The sequence below is a fragment of the Dermacentor andersoni genome, chromosome 1, assembly GCF_023375885.2.
Source record: "Dermacentor andersoni chromosome 1, qqDerAnde1_hic_scaffold, whole genome shotgun sequence".
In the NCBI taxonomy this organism is placed as follows: domain Eukaryota; kingdom Metazoa; phylum Arthropoda; class Arachnida; order Ixodida; family Ixodidae; genus Dermacentor; species Dermacentor andersoni.
Genome location: NC_092814.1, coordinates 192,280,693 through 192,299,235, shown reverse-complemented (window position 1 = coordinate 192,299,235; position 18,543 = coordinate 192,280,693). Strand labels below are relative to the sequence as shown.

The 18,543-nt window shown below is 46.8% G+C and overlaps 1 protein-coding gene across 2 annotated transcripts in view; it reads right to left on the bottom strand.

Moving 5' to 3' along the window:
- The window catches only part of Lamtor3 (Late endosomal/lysosomal adaptor, MAPK and MTOR activator 3), a 119,703-nt gene extending 109,887 nt beyond the window's left edge, over positions 1 to 9,816 (bottom strand). For both annotated transcript variants that reach the window (XM_055062904.1, XM_050194795.1), the window contains exon 1: positions 9,727 to 9,816. In XM_055062904.1, the coding sequence (XP_054918879.1) occupies positions 9,727 to 9,801 (75 nt within the window). In that variant the 5' untranslated portion in view covers positions 9,802 to 9,816. The remainder of the gene's footprint in view (positions 1 to 9,726) is intronic.
- Positions 9,817 to 18,543: the final 8,727 nt, after the last annotated feature.

Below are 18,543 nucleotides of genomic sequence, written 5' to 3'. Positions count from 1 at the left end.
TTCGTGACCGTACACAGACTAAGCGACTGTATAGCGATAATAAGTCTTTGCTAAAAGCTTTCACAAAGTACAGAAAATCTACGTTCCAAGCCCCCCTTGTGCAAAGCATGAACAAATCTATCGCACCTGAGCACACCCGCGAGTGATTAGGCAGAAAATGAACAATCAGAGAGTGAGTACACTGAGGAACATTAATGAGTCAGAAACATGACAAGCCGCTGCTTCAAAGTGTTTGCTAAATAAAGAACGAAGAGGAAAACACAGTGATCATAATTCAATTGATAAACGGAAAATTTGGGCAGCTTGGAATACATTTCTAGCCCCGCTTCTAGCACAACCACCGCATAGGCTGTTCGCGCCGTTTGGACAAGGCGTAAAGAGCTCCAAAAGCGCTTACATGTCCTCTGAAGCTGTAGCCAAAGATTCGTGTCCTCTACCGAGTCACCGTCTGCGATATCCGCCAAAAAAAGAGGTTTGGTGAGCTGCACCGGGCGTCATGTACATCCGTTGTAAGCACGGAGGCAACGGAGGCAAGCAATGAACGCGTCACCACGTTATTACACATGGCGGCGTGAATAAACAACGCCGTGAAAAGGCCTACATGAGTGCGCGAATAACCTGCACCCACGAATAAGTATGCTACAATTCTTTTTCAACCATCGAGCCACTGACATGCTGTAAAGAGGCCGGGGACAAGACTTAATGACTAACGACATGAATGAATGAATGATGAGCAGTAGGTGCCTGTAACCGCTAGAAAATAATTCGGCGAGCAAGGAACACGGAATCGTGAAGTATAAACAGCCACCACAGCCCCGATGTACGGAAATAAATCTCCGAACCGAGCCAACGGAGACGGAACTGAGAAATGGCTTGGAGGAATGAGGCGGGGAGTCATGCGGAGGCCTCCAAATTTTGGTCTTGGAACGACCGAGACCGGAGACGAAATACGGCGAGGACGTGCCCTGGGAAAAGGCTGCACGGCATCCATACGCTCCGGTTTCGCTGGACCCTTCCACCCTTCGTTCTCGCTCAGAAAACGATCGTGGTACGCTTGTCCGTGCCTTGTGTGTAAGTGTTTTTCCGCGCCATTAGGGCTCGAGCATCACCGCTTTTCTCTTTTATGGGGCGCGCGTGCACTATTTCTTCGCGTAGCTTCAGGCTTGCACAGCTGAGCTCGAGCCGAAGAGCAATCAGGAATGTTTAACCAATGCTTGGAGGAAAAACACAATTGATAAAGCGGTACTTTCACGTAATTCACAATAAAAATGTATTAATCAAAGCAATTCTGCAGAAATCCGGCAAGCGGAGGTAGTTTCAAGAAAAGTCAAGTTATATTCTTCCTTCAAATTGTGGTTCAGAAAATGCTACAAATGCAGGTAACTGGGGACATCGACAATCTGTAATTCATAATAAAAAAACTAATAGTAAGACTTGGGTGAGTTCGCGTATTGCATCCGGTATGGCCGCTATAGATGTGCATGCGCTCTGTCGAATGAGCTGAGTATTTGAACCACTGGAAATTTTTACCGTACAGATAAGTTCATGCGTGGGGTTCATGCCAACATCTGTTTGCGTCCTGGGCCCGTATTCACTGAACTACTTTTGCTTACCTACACTTTGAGATTGCCCGGTTCACGAACGGCATCCATTGTTCAAGGAGGTTGTGAGGCGTCATCCAAGGCGACAGCAAATGAGAATCGCACGGCGAAATTTTGTGTTTACATGGACTCTGGTTGGCTCACTTCGGAGGGCGATTGCCGCAGCTTATCCCGCTTCCGTTCGATTCTTGTACCAACACAAATGTTACTGAAATTAATTTGTGAATTCACATATGGTAACGTTTCCACCCGACTGGACCGGAAAATTCAAACCTTCCTGCTTTAGTTGAATGCAAGGTAACTTTAGTTGAAGGTGCGCACAAACTTTGTCTTTTTGTTTGTTTGTTTTTCAGGGCATATCATCTACGGTGGGAGGCAAGGTGCCCAGCCAGCGAAGGGCAACTACCACAGTTGAGATCTTAGATCGCTAGTTGATCTTCAGACTGCATCTCACCCGCAGCCACCTCTTCCATACAATTTTATACCACGATCTGCCACTAAGCCTATAACCTCGAGCCGTGACCCATACTCCTTGCTGTCTTAACCAGCAGGGAGTATCCTGAAGCTCTTAGATCACTTCAAACTTTCATATAACGCGAGTTGTACTTTATGCGTACCTGAACCCAACTTGCGATATGTCATTTCTTTATACCTTTCTTTTTTACTGTACTTGTTAATATTACATGTTCTGTAGCTCTTTATTCATGAAACCATCCCCGATGTTTCTTTTTTTCCAGCATCGCAATTTATCGATGGACAGAGAAGGATGCATGGTGTTGTGCTATGCCACGTGCCTATCATCGAGGCGACGGGAGTTGCCATACTACGTGCATATGATCGAGGCGACTGGAGCTCCCATTTCTCCGCGACGAATCAAGAATTCGACGAGGGGGACTTCAAGAAGCACCCAGCCATCTCCGCGACGAATCAAGAATTCAACGCGAGTGACGTCAGCACCTGCCCCGACTGGTTCCTGCCTAAAGCCCCTCCATCCACGCGCCACCACCGCCACCTGGTCGGCGGTGGCGCGTGGATGGAGGGGCGCGCCGGCCATCACCCCTGGATGATGCTGACGTATGCTGCCTGAAACCTACCCTCCCTTTCCCCCTCTATCCCCTCGTCTTTCATTCCCCGCCCCCATCACGCTGCACCGTGCTCCCATATGGGCAGCAGAAATGAACGTACTTTCCCTCTCCCAAATCACGAAGAAAGAAGAAGAAGAGGGCCTTTATTCCTGCCGACGAGGAGTCGCCAAAGGGGACTTAAGGGAGAACCGGCCCATTGTGAAGGAGGGAGTCTCCTCCAGCCGCCTAGTCGGTCTGATGCGCTCTTACAGCTACATGTACGCTATCATCCACTATCTGTAAATATTGTATGAAGTTTTTCGTTTCTTCTTCGTCTGCGGAAAGAGTCCGTCTCTCGTCCTTCATCCCGAAGTCACAACAACGGCGACCCTGTTTAGGCATGGCGGTTGCGGGTTCGATTCCTGAGCGTGGCGGCCGAATTAATTCCTATGAAGGAAGAATGCAAGAACGCTCGTGAACTAGATGTATGTGTGCATTTTAAAAGATGCGTGTGCACGTTAATTTGGAGCTCCCTATTATGGTGTCTCTTAAATTAGCCGCATTACTGCCTTGGAGCTACCTAAATCAATTTAAAGAAAGAAAGATGGTGTAAGCTATGACTGCACGAGGAGTAAGTGATCCCGCAACTAAACCGGAAAGTAGGGCGGCGTTGGTGACGAGAGTCGCCAAAGCATGTTGATTACGTAACAGCAGCATTTCATATTTCTCAACCGCGTCTGCGATAGCGTTCTGCTTGTCCCGTACAAAATAACAGCGACTATAGTGATGCTTTCCATTTCCAGTGGCGTAATCAGAAAACATCGTTGTGTGAGGTACACGACACAAGATTGGTTAATGAATTTAAACGGCGGGCAAATGCCGACAGCAGCTATAGGTTCCAGTGTTCATTTTATACTTCAGTCCATGACTAGACTTGCAGCTGTATGCGAAACTCGAAAATGTCGTGCGCACTGCGATGCCAAGCACTGGGGCCATTGGTGGTGGCCGGGGCCCCATTGGTTTTGCTTGATGCATTATTTATTAAGTTGCGCAGGGATAAACACAAAGACTCGTCTTGGCGTGACTCCACTAGCGATGACTTGTTTATATAATTTTTTTTTTATTTCACCGGAGCTTCTTCTTTATGGGGTGAAATGAAGACCTAAGCGCTTGAACAATCTTCGGACGTTTCCGTGACGAAACGTTACACACGCCATTGTCATTCAGGACTCTTTTTGTTTGTTTTAGTTTAGCAGTTAACATCGAGTGGCAACCTCGGCACTGCGTGGCCCATACACCTGAACAGGCTTGTGTGCTGCGAAATACCGCCTAGGAAACACGGGAAAGTTGAGAGCGCCACAGATTGTAGTCGCAGCGATCCACAACCTCTAGTAAAAGCGCAGCGACCAGAAGGAAAAGAAGAAAAAAAGCATTAAATCGAGCAGCGGTGCACCGAACAACGCACTTCCCGTACTTTTGTCACTCACTTATTGGGTGCTGCAGCCACCACAGCGCGTAAACGTTAGTAAAAATTACTGGGCACTCTTATGGCAGCTGGGGATGGCGCTGTGGGTTTTTTTTTCTTTTCTCGCGGAGGTGGAATTAAAGAAAATTAGATTACAGAGTTTTAGGTGCCAGAACCACAATTTGATTACGAGGCACGCCATAGGGGGAGACTTCGGAATAATTTAGACCACATGTATTCTTAAGGTGCGCCTAAATATAAGTACACGGGTGTTTTCGCATTTCGCCCCCATCGAAGCGCGGCCGCCGCGGCGGGAATTCGACCCTACGTCCTCGTGTTTAGCAGCCCAACACCATAGCCACTAAGCAACCACGGCGGGCAGGGTGAAATTGACACGGGTTCTTATACTTGATAATAACTCTGTACAATATATATTTCGTTTGCGTAAAATGGATCACAGTGTGTGTGTGCTTGCTCCCTTCTGTCCCGTCTTGAAGCGCTCTTCTTTCCGTCGCACCACTGCTGTTTCGCGTAATTGCTTTACTTGCCAAATTATATTTGTGCAGAGAAAAGAATGCGGCCATGACGTGTTGGGTCTCACATTTACTATAACGTTACGAATATGGAGACACATAACATATTTATACAAAACCAATACCAAGCGATCCTCATAATCAACCTTAGCCGCGAAGGAACTGTACCGATAAAGTTCCTTTGTTTAATTATATTACTTATTCTGTTCAATATTCAGTAAAATTTCACGCCAATAAAAGCAAAAAAGATTATCGGCCATCTCTTCAATTAATTTTATTTTTCGTGTGTGAGTGTGTCAGTCAATTCTCAAGGCCCGAATGCTCGCTTCAAGCGTCGCCTTGCACAGGGTCTCCCGTGTCGGGCGCGCGTTTGTTTTCCAGACACTGCTGCGGTGTTGAATAGCGTGTACGCACTGCGTTGAGTGCATGGCGCTAGCAGCGGGCACCTGGCGCAGCACACGTGATGTTTGGGTTCAGTGATCTTTTCAAGCAACAGGCCAGCATCTCCATACGGTCAGTCTCTGTTCTTTCGGTGCTCTCGCTAGACCAGTCGAATTTCAACGCCGGTGTAATGCGCTGCAACGAACAACTGGTTGCGCGCCGCTCTGCATAAGCAAGCACTTGACATTGACGATATGGGAAACCTACACACTGTTTGGTAAACATGCAGGTATGCGTTACGTTCAGTGCCATGACGGCGTCTGCATCGGTCGCCATCTCCGAAAATCTTGCACTTGCGCAGACTACAGTGCGGCCTGTCCAGCTCAATTTGCGACACAGGGACGTCAGCAAAGCAAGGGGCGTGTTTCTGCAGAGCCTGCCATTGAACGCCCTAGGACGTCATTTGCTCCTTCTCTGCGCCGAAGTCTCCACGTTGAAACAGCGTACCTGGACACGCGTAGCGACACAACTGAATGCTCGTTTTTGCGAGTATAAGCCATGTGAGTACACTACCTCCTATGCTGTGGAATGGCGTTATTTGGCTTCAGCAGTCAGTGTGTGATGGTCAGTTGTTGGGGCAGTGTATTTTCTGCACGCGCTTTGATTCGTTGTTCTGTGACGAAGACTTTAGCCGAACGTGAACGTAGCAAAAGGTATTTCAGGGCAATATACGAGGCCACCGCGAGGGCCGTGGAAGCTTTGGAAAGTTAAAACTAAGCATTTCCTTCTGACGAAAACTGCATCCGTCGCACTGAACTCCCAAAGAAACGAGACACTTCCTGATGGTGCAGATGTGCCTGGTCGGCGAATTATAATAGCAGCTTTTAAAAAAATATTCTTAGTGGTGGCAAAGGTCACCCTGCTGCATTTCCCGAAAGGATGGCATCTCACAAAGAAACGGTCCCAAAGTTATTGTATTCGTTGAGAAACCAACGTCGTTGCACTCCAGCGTAACAAAACATATACACAAAACTAACTAGTTGTTTCCAGGATAGCTGAAATACAGAATATATGTAATTTGAACAGTCGCGATCAATAGTTTGGGTGCCAAACAAAGGTGCCGCAATTTCCTTTTTTTTTTTCGCAGCCTGGGCATTCCGGCTGAAATCAAGAGCGCACGTGTACGCGCGCGCGTTTGATCAATACCATACATTAAACCAATTCCAGGCCGCGGAGCACCGCTTGAATACATTAACATTTTTTTTTCCTGGTGCTGTGATCACTAAACTTTTGATCGTGAGTGTATATATTAACGCCAAGTTAACCCCCAACTTTCATCCACATAACAAACAGAACAGAGCCACATTACTGCTACCAGTAGTGATTTCTTGTTGTGAAATTGAAACTCGAAGTGTATAGGGTGTTTTCTTTTTTTTTTTTACAGAAAGAATGGTACAATAAATTAAATTCTCTCGTTTTACGTAGCAAAGTCCCGATCTTAATATAACGCACGCCGTATATGTGGGGGACTCCAGATTAATTTTGACCATTTGGAGTTCTTTAACGTGCACCTAAACCTAAGTACACGAATGTTTTTGCATTTCGCCACAATCGAGATGTGGCCGCAACGGCCGGCATAGAACTACCACAGACCAACAGAATAAAGCAATGTGACTGCAAAAAAAAGAAAGAATAAGAACGAAAGAAAGAAAAGAGAAAAAAGAAATGAAGAAAGATAGTCATGGCCCGGATGTGAAACTGCAGACGTTTTACCGTGAGCAGCATAAAACCCCAGGTGGTCCAAATTATTCCGGAGTCCCTCATTACGGCTGCCTATTAATTAGATCGTGGCTCTGGCGCGTAAAAGCCCGCGATTTAATTTTTTTGCGGGAAGCTAGGGTACCTGGATGCGCGTGCGAGCAATCGAGGCACCCTACTACGGGGAGTGTGCACGGCACCCATTCCTTACAACAACGGACGATTTTCAAAATTCCGTAAAAACTAACCCGCATGGCGTGTTTTGCACGTGAATCTAGCGCGTCGTTGCCTGTCCATTGAAGTTTCTGAGGCTGGTAGGTGGGCACATGTGTTTTCGTGTGCGTGACGGGCCCTCTGCGACACCTCCTAGTCAGCCTTCCTGCACAGGCGAAATTCCTCGCGCGAAGATAAACTTGGCGCAGCACTACGGAGAAACAGCGGTGGCCAGGAGGAGGGGCAGCTGATTGTTTGCAGAAAATCAATAAAATAAAAAAATGATGACGCCGCCCGATAGGACATGAGCATTCCATGAATATGGCGCGACACATTGAACAAGACTCACGTCGATATCAAAGCTGGCTCTTCAGCCCAATGATCCAGCCAGGCCGAGCACATGAATATGCGCTCCCACATTTTAACTTGGCGGTGCCAAGTCACGTTAAGAGCTGCATATTTGTGCCTCATGATGAGCGCTAACTTTTCCGACGGGAAACCGCAGCGTGAGGCATGGAAACGGCTTCCTCCGCTTGCAGAGAGTGTGTTACGGCACCACTCAAGGTTTCAGCAGTTTCAGCGCCTGCGCTTTGTTCCTCCGCACTTCAAGAAATAGTTTCCTTGAAAATGCCACGGGTGGGGTCCAGGAGTGCAGTTTTTCAGTTGCTACGATCGCGCCGCGATCACAGGACAAACCCTGTGAGATTAGGAAAAAATTTTCACTGACTCCCTGTGCAAAGTACGTCGTCGCCAACTCCCGTCTCTGGCCCATCTTTCGTGTTAGAGTTCGCGCCACCAAGAAAATTTTTACGTAACTAAAGGCCTGACATTGATTCCAAGATATGGTGGCCTACGGTGTCTATCGAGCGCCACTCGATCTCGGAGGCTATGGGCCGAATGGTCCAGTTGTTTCCTTCATATTGCCATACAGGGGTCACGCCTTCGCAGGCATGTGTATCACTGGAAACTCAGCAATAAACAAGCTGCCCTTGCAGGGTGTGGAATTTTGCAAAGAAGCACTTGAACAATGTGAATGTGGAGACGTGAATATTAAGGATAAGAAAGGAGTTTAAATTTACGACGAGGCGATGCGGTGGCACATGGGAGGAAGGTGCACACATGCTGCTGCATGCAGTACAATCCCACAAAGTGCGCTGGCAGGGTCACTACGTCCTGTTCTGGAGCAGTAGAGAACAGCACGTGGAGATGCCTCCACTTTTCTTTTATTTTGTTCTTGCCGCCATGGCTAAAATATTTCGTTGTGGAGGGAAACTCAACTGGGGGTTCCGGAAATGGATTAATGGTATTCAAGAAATGATAAAAGTTAACTGTTCTATCGCAAGAGAAGCTGAAATATGACTGCAAGAAAAACCATGCAATAATATGAATGGCATAGGTGTGCAAAAAAGGAAATGGCAGTTTCGCCAGAAAGGCGAAGCGTCGACTGCGATAGCAAATTAGGAGGCAGCTATACGAAGTAAGAGTGGTAGTTTTATCGGCCCTCTAAACTTGTAAACATTCGCTTACTAACTAAATTTGCAAACATGGCGCCACGCGCGCACAAGCAAACCTGAACCCATCTCATTCGATTACCGCGGAAACTCGCTGTCAAAATGCTGGAGTGAGGATACGTGGAAGCAGCAGCGAGCGAACTCACCTTCGTGTTGCCTCTCACTTCAACGCGAACTAAGTGACGAAAACACCGCACACACGAAGCTGTCAGCACTCAGTCCCACATCGCAGATTGCTTTTAATATAGAGCCCACGCGACCACGCCATACGCAGCAGCAGCCCGAATAGAACGCCCCTACTCGCCTTCCCCTCCACACTAGCACGCTTTCACTCGCACATACAGTAATACGGTGAGCGGGGACGATATATCACCCTGGGACCTTATATGGAACTTCACGCCGACGCGGGCGGAAGAAATGGGTCTGTAGTGTCCATACAATTGCTATCACAATAACTTGAGGAATGCCCAAACGGTTGAGAGCGTGGTGCAATAAGCCCCGTTTCCGGCTACTACTTGTATCCTAGTCGGGAAGATGCGTTTGTCAAGCTTCTGAAGCTCACGCGCATCCACGTCGAATGAAGAATCTGCTCAGCATTCGCAGCAATGCGCATTACGAGTTGATGAAATATTGACAGCTCAAGCCTTGTATACTGTTTGTTTCCCAAGCAGGCGAATTGAGTATGCGCTTAAACGCCATCACTAATAGCAGAACTGTAAGCTATGCTTCAATTTATTTCCTTAAGGGCACCATACTTAGGACAATACACAAGGGGTGGGAGTAACACAAAAAGATAATTCATGAGGATGACTATGTCGCAGAAAACGTCATGAAAGTGTCAAGACAGATTGATGGACCGGTGATAGCTGGCGATGCTACACAAAAGATGTCGCGCTATCGAGACATCGTGTTCAATCCATACGATCACGCTTCTCGTATTATCTGATCAGAGCGAATGATGATAGTTAAAGAAAAAATGGCATACACTTAGGACACAAGAAGATATGTCTACTTGACTCGATCCAGCGATCGTCTGCTGGTAGTAACTGCTCACTGCAATGCTGACCCGTGTTTACCGACACACACCCTTTCCCACACAATTTGAATGGTGTCCAAACGTATACCCTTGCGGGCTATTATGCGCTCTCTCGCATTTCTTTTCAGCGCCGCTGTGGTAGTTGAAAACAAATGAATACTGACCTCCAGGCCTGGTCCAAACTCGTCTACCGGCTTCATCCATCGCGAGAACAGAGACAACAGCTGCGATTGCGCCATTGTACTCGAGTGCGTGCGAGTGTGGCGTCCGTCCAGTAAGTGTCACTTGCATTCGCGGTTCGCCCGTTCGGCGAGGCAGTGGCGCTCTCGTCGAGTGACAAAACTTGAGCTTGGGCTCCCTGTATCGTTCGTTCCCTCTCTCTGCCCTACCAGATTTCCGCCAATGGAACCAATCGTTGAATAGCTAAAACATATCCATGCAGTGACGCCAAAATTCTGGGAAGCGCGTGTTCTGGGAAGGCAGTCAACGATGCATAGTGGAATACCATTGTTGACCGCGAAGCGTGGAACTGAAGTTTCCCGCGCTCTGCGCCTATTTTTTTTCGAAGCACCCGGGGTGTTGGATGGCACGGCATCGTGTGACGGGCATCCGGCGGCGTACACGTGATCCCCGCGGGATGCGAGCCTTCCGTCGCCGCGAGCATGTCTTTGTTCTCTCGCACTTCTCCTCCGTCTAGACAGTCACGTTTCGTCTGGATGCCCGAAATATTTAACCACTTGCACACTGCGCTGAATGAACAAGTACGTTATAGGCTTGTAGGTATGCTGCAAGACACGATGCAGCTTGTTCTTTATTAAAGCGAAGCTTTCTTTGCCTCTTCCGTCGACTTTCCCACTGCCGCTGCTGTCCGGCACACCGCGTTGGGGGGTGGTTCAGAGCGTGTCTAAACATGACAGGAGCGAGGCCGACGAAAGGCGGCTGGAGAAACTTGTTTTCACCCCACCACGTGGAATGTGCACAATGCCCTCTGGAGCTCCCTGGCCGTCGCCACATTAGCCTCTTCACAGCTGTAATTATCCGTGACTCCCCTCCAAAGCATTGCAGACACTGCAACGCTCCCCTTTCAACTAAGGTGCCAGTCTAAAGGGGGCCTATTATAGTACAACTGTAGAAAGAGGGAGGGGAAAAAGCAGCTCCCATACAAGGGAGGGGGGAAGGTGACCTGAGAAGGCAAGGAAACCCTACTACTACACGACAGCGGTTGTGGGGAAACTGGATAAGCTGAAGTTCAAAGTAAGGTACAGTACGTTGTTGGTATTTTTGAAAAATAAACACCATGCAAATATGTGAAGCGGACAAACTACGCAGGGTGTGCCGAAGCAGAGCCGCATTACTTAAAGCGCACCGCAGGGTCCAGGCGATACTACGGAAGCGGTCGACCGTCAAATCAACACTTCTGTGTCCGCCGAGGTAGCTTTGCAGCTATGGCATTGCTAGAGGCCATGTATTTGATCCCAACCTTGGCAGCCGCATTTCGACGGGGGCGAAGTAGAAAGCGCATGGACACTTAGATATTGGGACATGTTAAAGAACATCACGGTATCAAAATTAACCTGGAGTCCGCCACTGCGACGTGCCTCACAAACCGATTGTGGTTTTGGCACGTATAGCCCCATAATCCAATTCAAGTTTAATACTTCTGCCACAATGGTATGTGCCATGTGAGTAAATGACTATGCTCGACCCTCTCGGAGGTTATGAAATACGGCGCACAGCAACGCCTCAGGAAAACACCTCTCCCTATGTTCGCTGTGTACTACGCGGACAAACATCCGTGGCGCACGCAAGGTAACGTTTAACATCAACTCACAGCTCTCGTGTTAGACTAAACGTTGAAGAAATTAAGCTTTAGCCATCAACATCACCGCTAATTATCGTCAATCAAAGCATCCAGCACGGAAAGCTTCGCTTACATCGATTCCCACACTGCATGGGATCTGCATAATTTTTTTCATTTTTTTTCTTTTCGCATGTACGAATTCCAGGCTTCCCGTTCAGATTGAGGACACAGCCGATGATAGTCGCATTCCAGTAAATGTATTGCCGTTTTCACGTTTCCGGAAAATTTGCTATAATACCGGTGGCCTTGCGCGAGCGAGCATCGTGCAGCTGAGCCTTATTTCAGTGCAACGAGCGCCTGCCGCGGTGGCTCAGTGGTTGCGGCGTCCCGCTGCTGAGCTCAGGGTTGCGGGTTCCATTCTTGGCGGTCTTATTCCGATGGGGGTTGGGTTGAGTGTAAAACCGCTCGTCTACATACATTTAGCCGCATGTCAAACTCCCCGAGTGGAAATCAATCCGGGGATCCCACTGTGCCGTTTCCCATAGCCCGTGAGTTTTTTGGGATGTCAAACCCAATGAGTACAACGATTTCTACAACGAGAAGGTACTTTGAAAACTCCAGTCGAGCTTTATTTTTTTTTCTTCTGAACAGCCGTATACACAGTGGCAGCGGCAGCTCACATTCAGGCTTGTGGAAATCTTCAGGTCGAATAATTTTCTTAGGGCCAGCCACGTACTGAAACCTCATGGTCCAAAGAGTAGTTCTTCGATTTTAGAAGAGCGCCAAGGAAGAAATACCGCAGAAACAGTTATAGTGCACCCATTGGCATAATTTTTCACTGTGCGCGGACGTCTCCGAATGTGTTTCCGTGTTTTCGGGATTATTGTTATTCATACATTTCTTATTACTTCAAGGAACCCATCGATGGGACTTAACATGTGGGGCGGAAAAAAAAACAGCAAAATCGATGGCAATTAAATTAAATTATGGGGTTTTACGTGCCCAAACCACTTTCTGATTATGAGGCACGCCGTAGTAGAGGACTCCGGAAATTTCGACCACCTGGGGTTCTTTAACGTGCACCTATATCTAAGTACACGGGTGTTTTCGCATTTCGCCCCCATCGAAATGCGGCCGCCGTGGCCGGGATTCAATCCCGCGACCTCGTGCTCAGCAGCCCAACACCATAGCCACTGAGCAACCACGGCGGGTAAATCGATGGCAATAGTGTTTATTATATAGATGAATCTGCTGCCCCAAAATAGCAGTTTTGAAGCGCGGGAATTTCGTGAATGAGTGCTACTTCGTTTGGAAGGATATTCCAGTCTCGTGTGGTTCGAAGAAAGAAAATAAAAAAAGATTAATTATGGGGTTTTACGTGCCAAAACGACTTTCTGATTATGAGGCACGCCGTAGTGGGGGACTCCGGAAATTTCGACCACCTGGGTTTCTTTAACGTGCACCTAAATCTAAGAAGAAAGACTGCAGACATAGGCGGAAAGTTTTTATGATTTCGAGGGGGGGTGGGTCGGGGAGGGGGCTGGGGCCCGACCAGCTTTCCAAACCCCATGTATGTATGTATGTATGTATGTATGTATGTATGTATGTATGTATGTATGTATATATATATATATATATATATATATATATATATATATATATATATATATATATATATATATATATATATATATATATATATATATATATATGTAATTCAAGGAAATGTTCTGTAGGTCCGGTGCGTAGGTAGTTGAAGAAACGAAGGGGCACACTTACGGAAATTGCATGTTTAATGGTTTAATGGTTCAACGTTTCGGCCGTGGCACGGCCTTTGTATGAATAAAAACCCTTTATTCTGACGAAAGCCGTGCCATGGCCGAAACGTTAAACCATTAACCATGCAATTTTGGCCAGTGTGCCCCGTGCCTTCCAATCTATTGCGCATGAAAAGTCGCATCCAGCCAGTTTCGTGTTAGGCTGCTGCTGTGTGCTGGTCCTCCATCTTGCTGATGCCACACGAGTGGAAGATGTGACAGCGGGACTTCACTGCGAAACTCATCCACCGCTCCTTCAAGGATTTCGTCCACATAACGCTGTCCAGTCAGTGAATGATCGAAGAAATGGGACTGATTATAGCACCGTCGTAAGTTCCACACACCAAATTGAGTGACCACAGGTACTGGTACCGATTGCCCTTTACCCAGTGCAGATTGGAGTCCCTCCAATAGTGTACATTATGTAAATTTATCCAGGCGTTTCTACGAAAATTGGCTTCATCTGTGCCCGTGATGTTGCTCAAAAAGTCCGGTGACTCATCGGCTTTTGTGAGGACCCAAGTCAAGAAATTTAGACAGTTCTACAGGTCCCTATCTTCCAAGCATTGGTGCTGGTTAAGGTGGTACGGTTGAAAGGCCGTCGTTTAGAATCCTCCAAACTGATCACTCGGAAATTGGTACCTGGGCGGCCGCGTTTCGCACGCTAGCGTGAGATTTGAGGCCGTAAATTCTAGAACATCCGTGCGTAGGCTAGGACTCAGATAGAGTCCTCCGGCGCTGTTTCTTGAAGCTGCCGGTTTGTCTTAGGTTGTCATCATTTCTGATGATAGTCGACGCGTTTGGTCTACCGCCACACTTCCATGACTCACATATATTTGCGGCCTTCCTCTTCTTGTCATTTGCAGCTCCCAAGGCAAGGATCGTTTTCTCTCATTAGAGAAAGACATGGCGACTGGGACGAAACAAAACGCACCTTTAAACATTTGCATTGACGTTGTCAATTCGCTTTTCTGGTGATAGGTTTTGTGGCAAAAAAAAAAAGAACCATCCATGCACTTTATCTACGCTAAGACAACAGTTGTCACAGTTTGTTTCCAACTAACACCAAACGCGACGTGTTACATTGGCCGAGGCGAGGCAGATAAGGCACTACCTTGATCACAATGTTTTACAGCGAAGCTGTATATGGCAAGCCGATTCGTCCGTCCGTCCGGCTGTCGCCTGTACAACGAAAACTCCTCCGGCGCAACTCCATGCGAATGCACGAAAAAAAAAGTGAAAGAGAGGCAGGCGATTGGCTGCGCAGTAGTGAGGTCGTTGCTCTCCGTCGCAGCCGAGTGGGCGCGCAGCAGTTTCTCTCCAGCTCCGAAATGGGTAGGCCACGTGTTGTACATACTCCTGAGGAGCAGGCAGCTATCGATCAGCAACGCCGCGACCAGAACCGGGAACGAACTCGTCTACGCCGTCCTGATGCTGCAGCTCGTGCACAAGAACAGGCTCGTGCAGCGGAGTTCAAGCAGCAATTGCGCACCGAGGATCCGGCAGCCTACCAAGCCATCCTTTAATGAACCGTCGAGATTAACCCAGTGATAAACACCGAGTAGACACGTTTCAGCTTCGCTGGTTAACCATCTGTACGGAGTGCTTGGACGGTGATTTTTTTCTTTATTTCCTTCATTTCGTTCTTGCTAACTCTAAAGGAACCTGTTCGAGGACGCTGCCTTACGATGCGGTTGCGAGCGAAGTCACGTGGTAGTCGCCATATTTCGCAGGGTTTCTTTATAAGTCTGAATAAATTAGTACGCAATTAGTGCGTCCCAGAAGATACCGCAGTTAGATGTCCCTTGGCTGTGCCTACAAATGCCTCACTGACACTTTCATAATTATGATAGTGCGCCTTGAGTTGGATAATTAATTACAATAATATAATTAAATTTCAATAACGAAAATATTACTGGCAGATACTTCACTGTACTGGAAACAATATGCGTAAGGTTATATTCGAGTAATGGATTGCTTTTTTAAAATCTTGGTGCGTTATAGTTAATTGGGACCCCCTTTATATATTTATGACTTCTACATGCAAGTGACGATGTTTCCATCCATAATAAATGTTGTAAATTATTAGAAGTGTTTTTTTTAATGAGCTGTTAGCTTTGCTTACTGGAAAAAGAAACAATACTGAGACATATCATTCACGTGCATTTCACACACCGTTGTTTCACACACCGCATTTCACACGTCGAAGCGGTCAATAAAGTCCCCAGGTTTTTTTCAGGGTCGAAAAAGCACGCAAAGCACTTTGAAGCGAGGTGAACATACAGCACCATATTCATTCTCTATGCATAAATTATCTGTACCTATAGAAATAATTGTTAATTGACTAACTCCTTCTTTTTAACAATACAATAAACTTAGTGCTGTGTATATATTTAAAAATATTGTATATGTACATGGTGTTTACAGTGGAAATTTAAAACAATGTTGAAGTGAAAAAATACGGATGAGGCAGCCGCCGCTGGTACTTCTAATGCGCTCGTTCTCCTATAGTCAGTATTTGCAGAAATAAAGAAAAGCATGAATTAAAATCCGTGCACGTCCGCGCCAGCAATGATGCAGTAAGCTATTAGCCACAATACATACTTAAGTGAAAATTTCGAGGCAAGTCAAAAGAAACCTCAAATGATGTGGATGACAAAACTCTGGTAAAGGCACTTTAGGTGTGTGCGTGTGTGGGGGGTGCCCCCCCCCCATTTTTTTTTTTTTTTTGTAGTCTGCGCCTATGACTGCAGAAATGTGGTGGTGCGGGCACGTGGCGGGATCACGGTGTCTGGATAACTTGTACGTGCGATGTCCACGGTGCAGCGGCTGATTGAGCTGGCTGTCCCGTTAAGTGGAATAAAAATTCTGTTATAAAGAAGATGGAATTATTTTTGCTAATTTTTGTGTAATCTTCAACTACCCAATGTTTCAGTAATTACTTCTAATATGTTGATTGTATTTTCACGCTGTTCTTACCCTCGTTGCTAATCCTATATTACATATTTTGTACACGTTGTAACAGGAGGTCCCCCTGACAGTTTTTACTTTGGGACCTCCTTCTGTATTACATTTTCTTTGTAATTGTATTGTCTAATAAATATCTAATAAATAAAAAATGAAAAAAAAAAAGAGGCGTGAAATTTGACGGCGAAAAGCGAGATCAGGCAGCCTGTTGTAACTGATATTTCAGAGCAGCGATGTGACGGAGTAGTAGGAGCAGTCGAAAAGAACAAATCTAGGCGCATGGTTCTGGACTCATTCCACAGCTTTAGTTGGGTTAGTTTGGTGGATATAGCACAATAGCTTTATAAGTAAGCTGATTTAATGTGTATGGTGCCATGAAAAGGTTGACCAAGGGCTCGGTTGGCGGATTTTATGTGGTTTACGTGGTTGAACCAAGTTAGACCGTTAAAGAGATAAGCACTTAGGTATTTGATTGATGTAGTAACACTTAGAGTGGAATCATTACTCGCTTAAGTAGAAGGTACGTAGTTTCGGTGACTATGAAATGAGATTTGTAATGTCTTACTGATATTCAGTGACATCAGCCAGGTGGCACACCAGTGCTGAAGGTGCGAGAGGTCATCTGCGGAGAAGAAACGTGAGTCAGGTCATTTATTGGGTGGTAAAAGACACAATCGTCTGGGAGAAGACAAATTTTAGATTTGGAATATAGTGGAATGTTGCTGACGTATACTGTTCCGACGCCGGATACTCGTTCTTGTTGGCTTGCCGTCCGGCGTTACTTAAATGGTAGTGGTCCGAGCTAGACCTGCCATGAGCATCAGGAGACCAGGTGGCCGGGCAGAGATGACGACCGTATCGTTGTAAAAGCTTCAACGATCTATTTAGAACATGTTGAAGGGCTGAGATAGAAAGAAAGAGAGTAAAAAAAGATGCATGGCGGGCTCCTTAAATAGCCCCGACGTAACAATGGATGCAATCAGGTGACTTCGGGTGGGTGACGGTCTTGATGCAAAGAGGCGTGGTCTTTCCTCTGATTGGCCGCCGCTCACGTGGCATCCACAACTGTCTTGGATTGGTCGTCAAGGGTGCGATCTTGTACGCGTTCCAAATAGAACGGAGGTGGTCCGTTCCACTGAGCCACACACGATTGGTCAATTTGAACCGTGACGAACGCCATGACGTCAATTGTGACGTGATACCTGCTGCCAATCATACCGTGTCGTCTGCTATCGGACGAACGCAACGGAACGGACCGCCTTTCGTGACGTAAAGAACGGACCGCCTCCGTTCGACTTTGGAACGCGTACAAGATCGCACCCCAAGTCACTGGGCCAAGTATACGCCTTTTCCGGTGAAGCCATTTCCTTGCCCCGACGTGAGTGAAACCTTACGCTACGGGGATGACTCAAAGCGGAAGTATTCAAAGTTCCCACAAAGGGTGATCAACGCCATCAGTGCTCCACGTGGCCGCTGCATCCGGCGGTGCTTGAAGCAAGGGCGCTTTCCATCGTCTTCCAAGTACTTGCACAGAAAAAAAATTGACTCACAGTGGTGGAAAAGAACTAGGAAGCCTACAAGCAAGTATGCGACCGGTGTAGTAAGCAACATGGCAACAAAGAAAATTAACCACAAAGTGACAGAGGCTAAGACAATCTCCTGGGTGGCGGAAATGTAAAACAAACCCGCTTTGAGTAACTATCTATCTCTCTATATAGTGAAGAAGCTCACTTAAGCCGCATTTACCTCGCATGGCTTCTTTTTAGTAAAGGGCTGTTGCACCCAAACACCGCGCAGCTGCGAAATGCAGCAACAACGTTTTAAGGATCACATGCAGAACAACGCCCGCCCGTGCGCAGCGGCAGTACGACTACCAACGTGGTGCCAGAGTCCACGGCGACTCGCGGCACTTGGCAACACTGACCTCTGTACAAAGCTTTTATAAGGTATAAGTAGATGAAGAGCGTTCTCGCTTTTAGTGCGAAATGCCGCCAATCAAGAAAATGCCACTTGCAAGAAAGGCACGGGAGGGCATGCGAAAAATGCAAAAAGACCGAGGAAAGCGAACAAAATTTGCGCAGCATTGCATAACATTGGGACGATCTTATTTCTATGCATCCCCTAAAGTAAATGGGTAGGACTGGGGGAAATATTTGAAGCGCAGGATTCTTTGCTTTAAAGGGGCCCTGACACATTCTTTATCGAACTCGAGAAATGCAATTGAGGCTAAAATAGAATAATTTCGAACGAAGGAACAAGAAATTAGGATCTGGCAAGGAAACAAGAATTCATGATCGCGAGTCCGCCTCTAGAGTATGTGCGGGAGTACGCTTATCTAGGCCTATTACTCACATGAGACCCTGATCATGAGAAGGAAATTTACAAAATAATAAAAA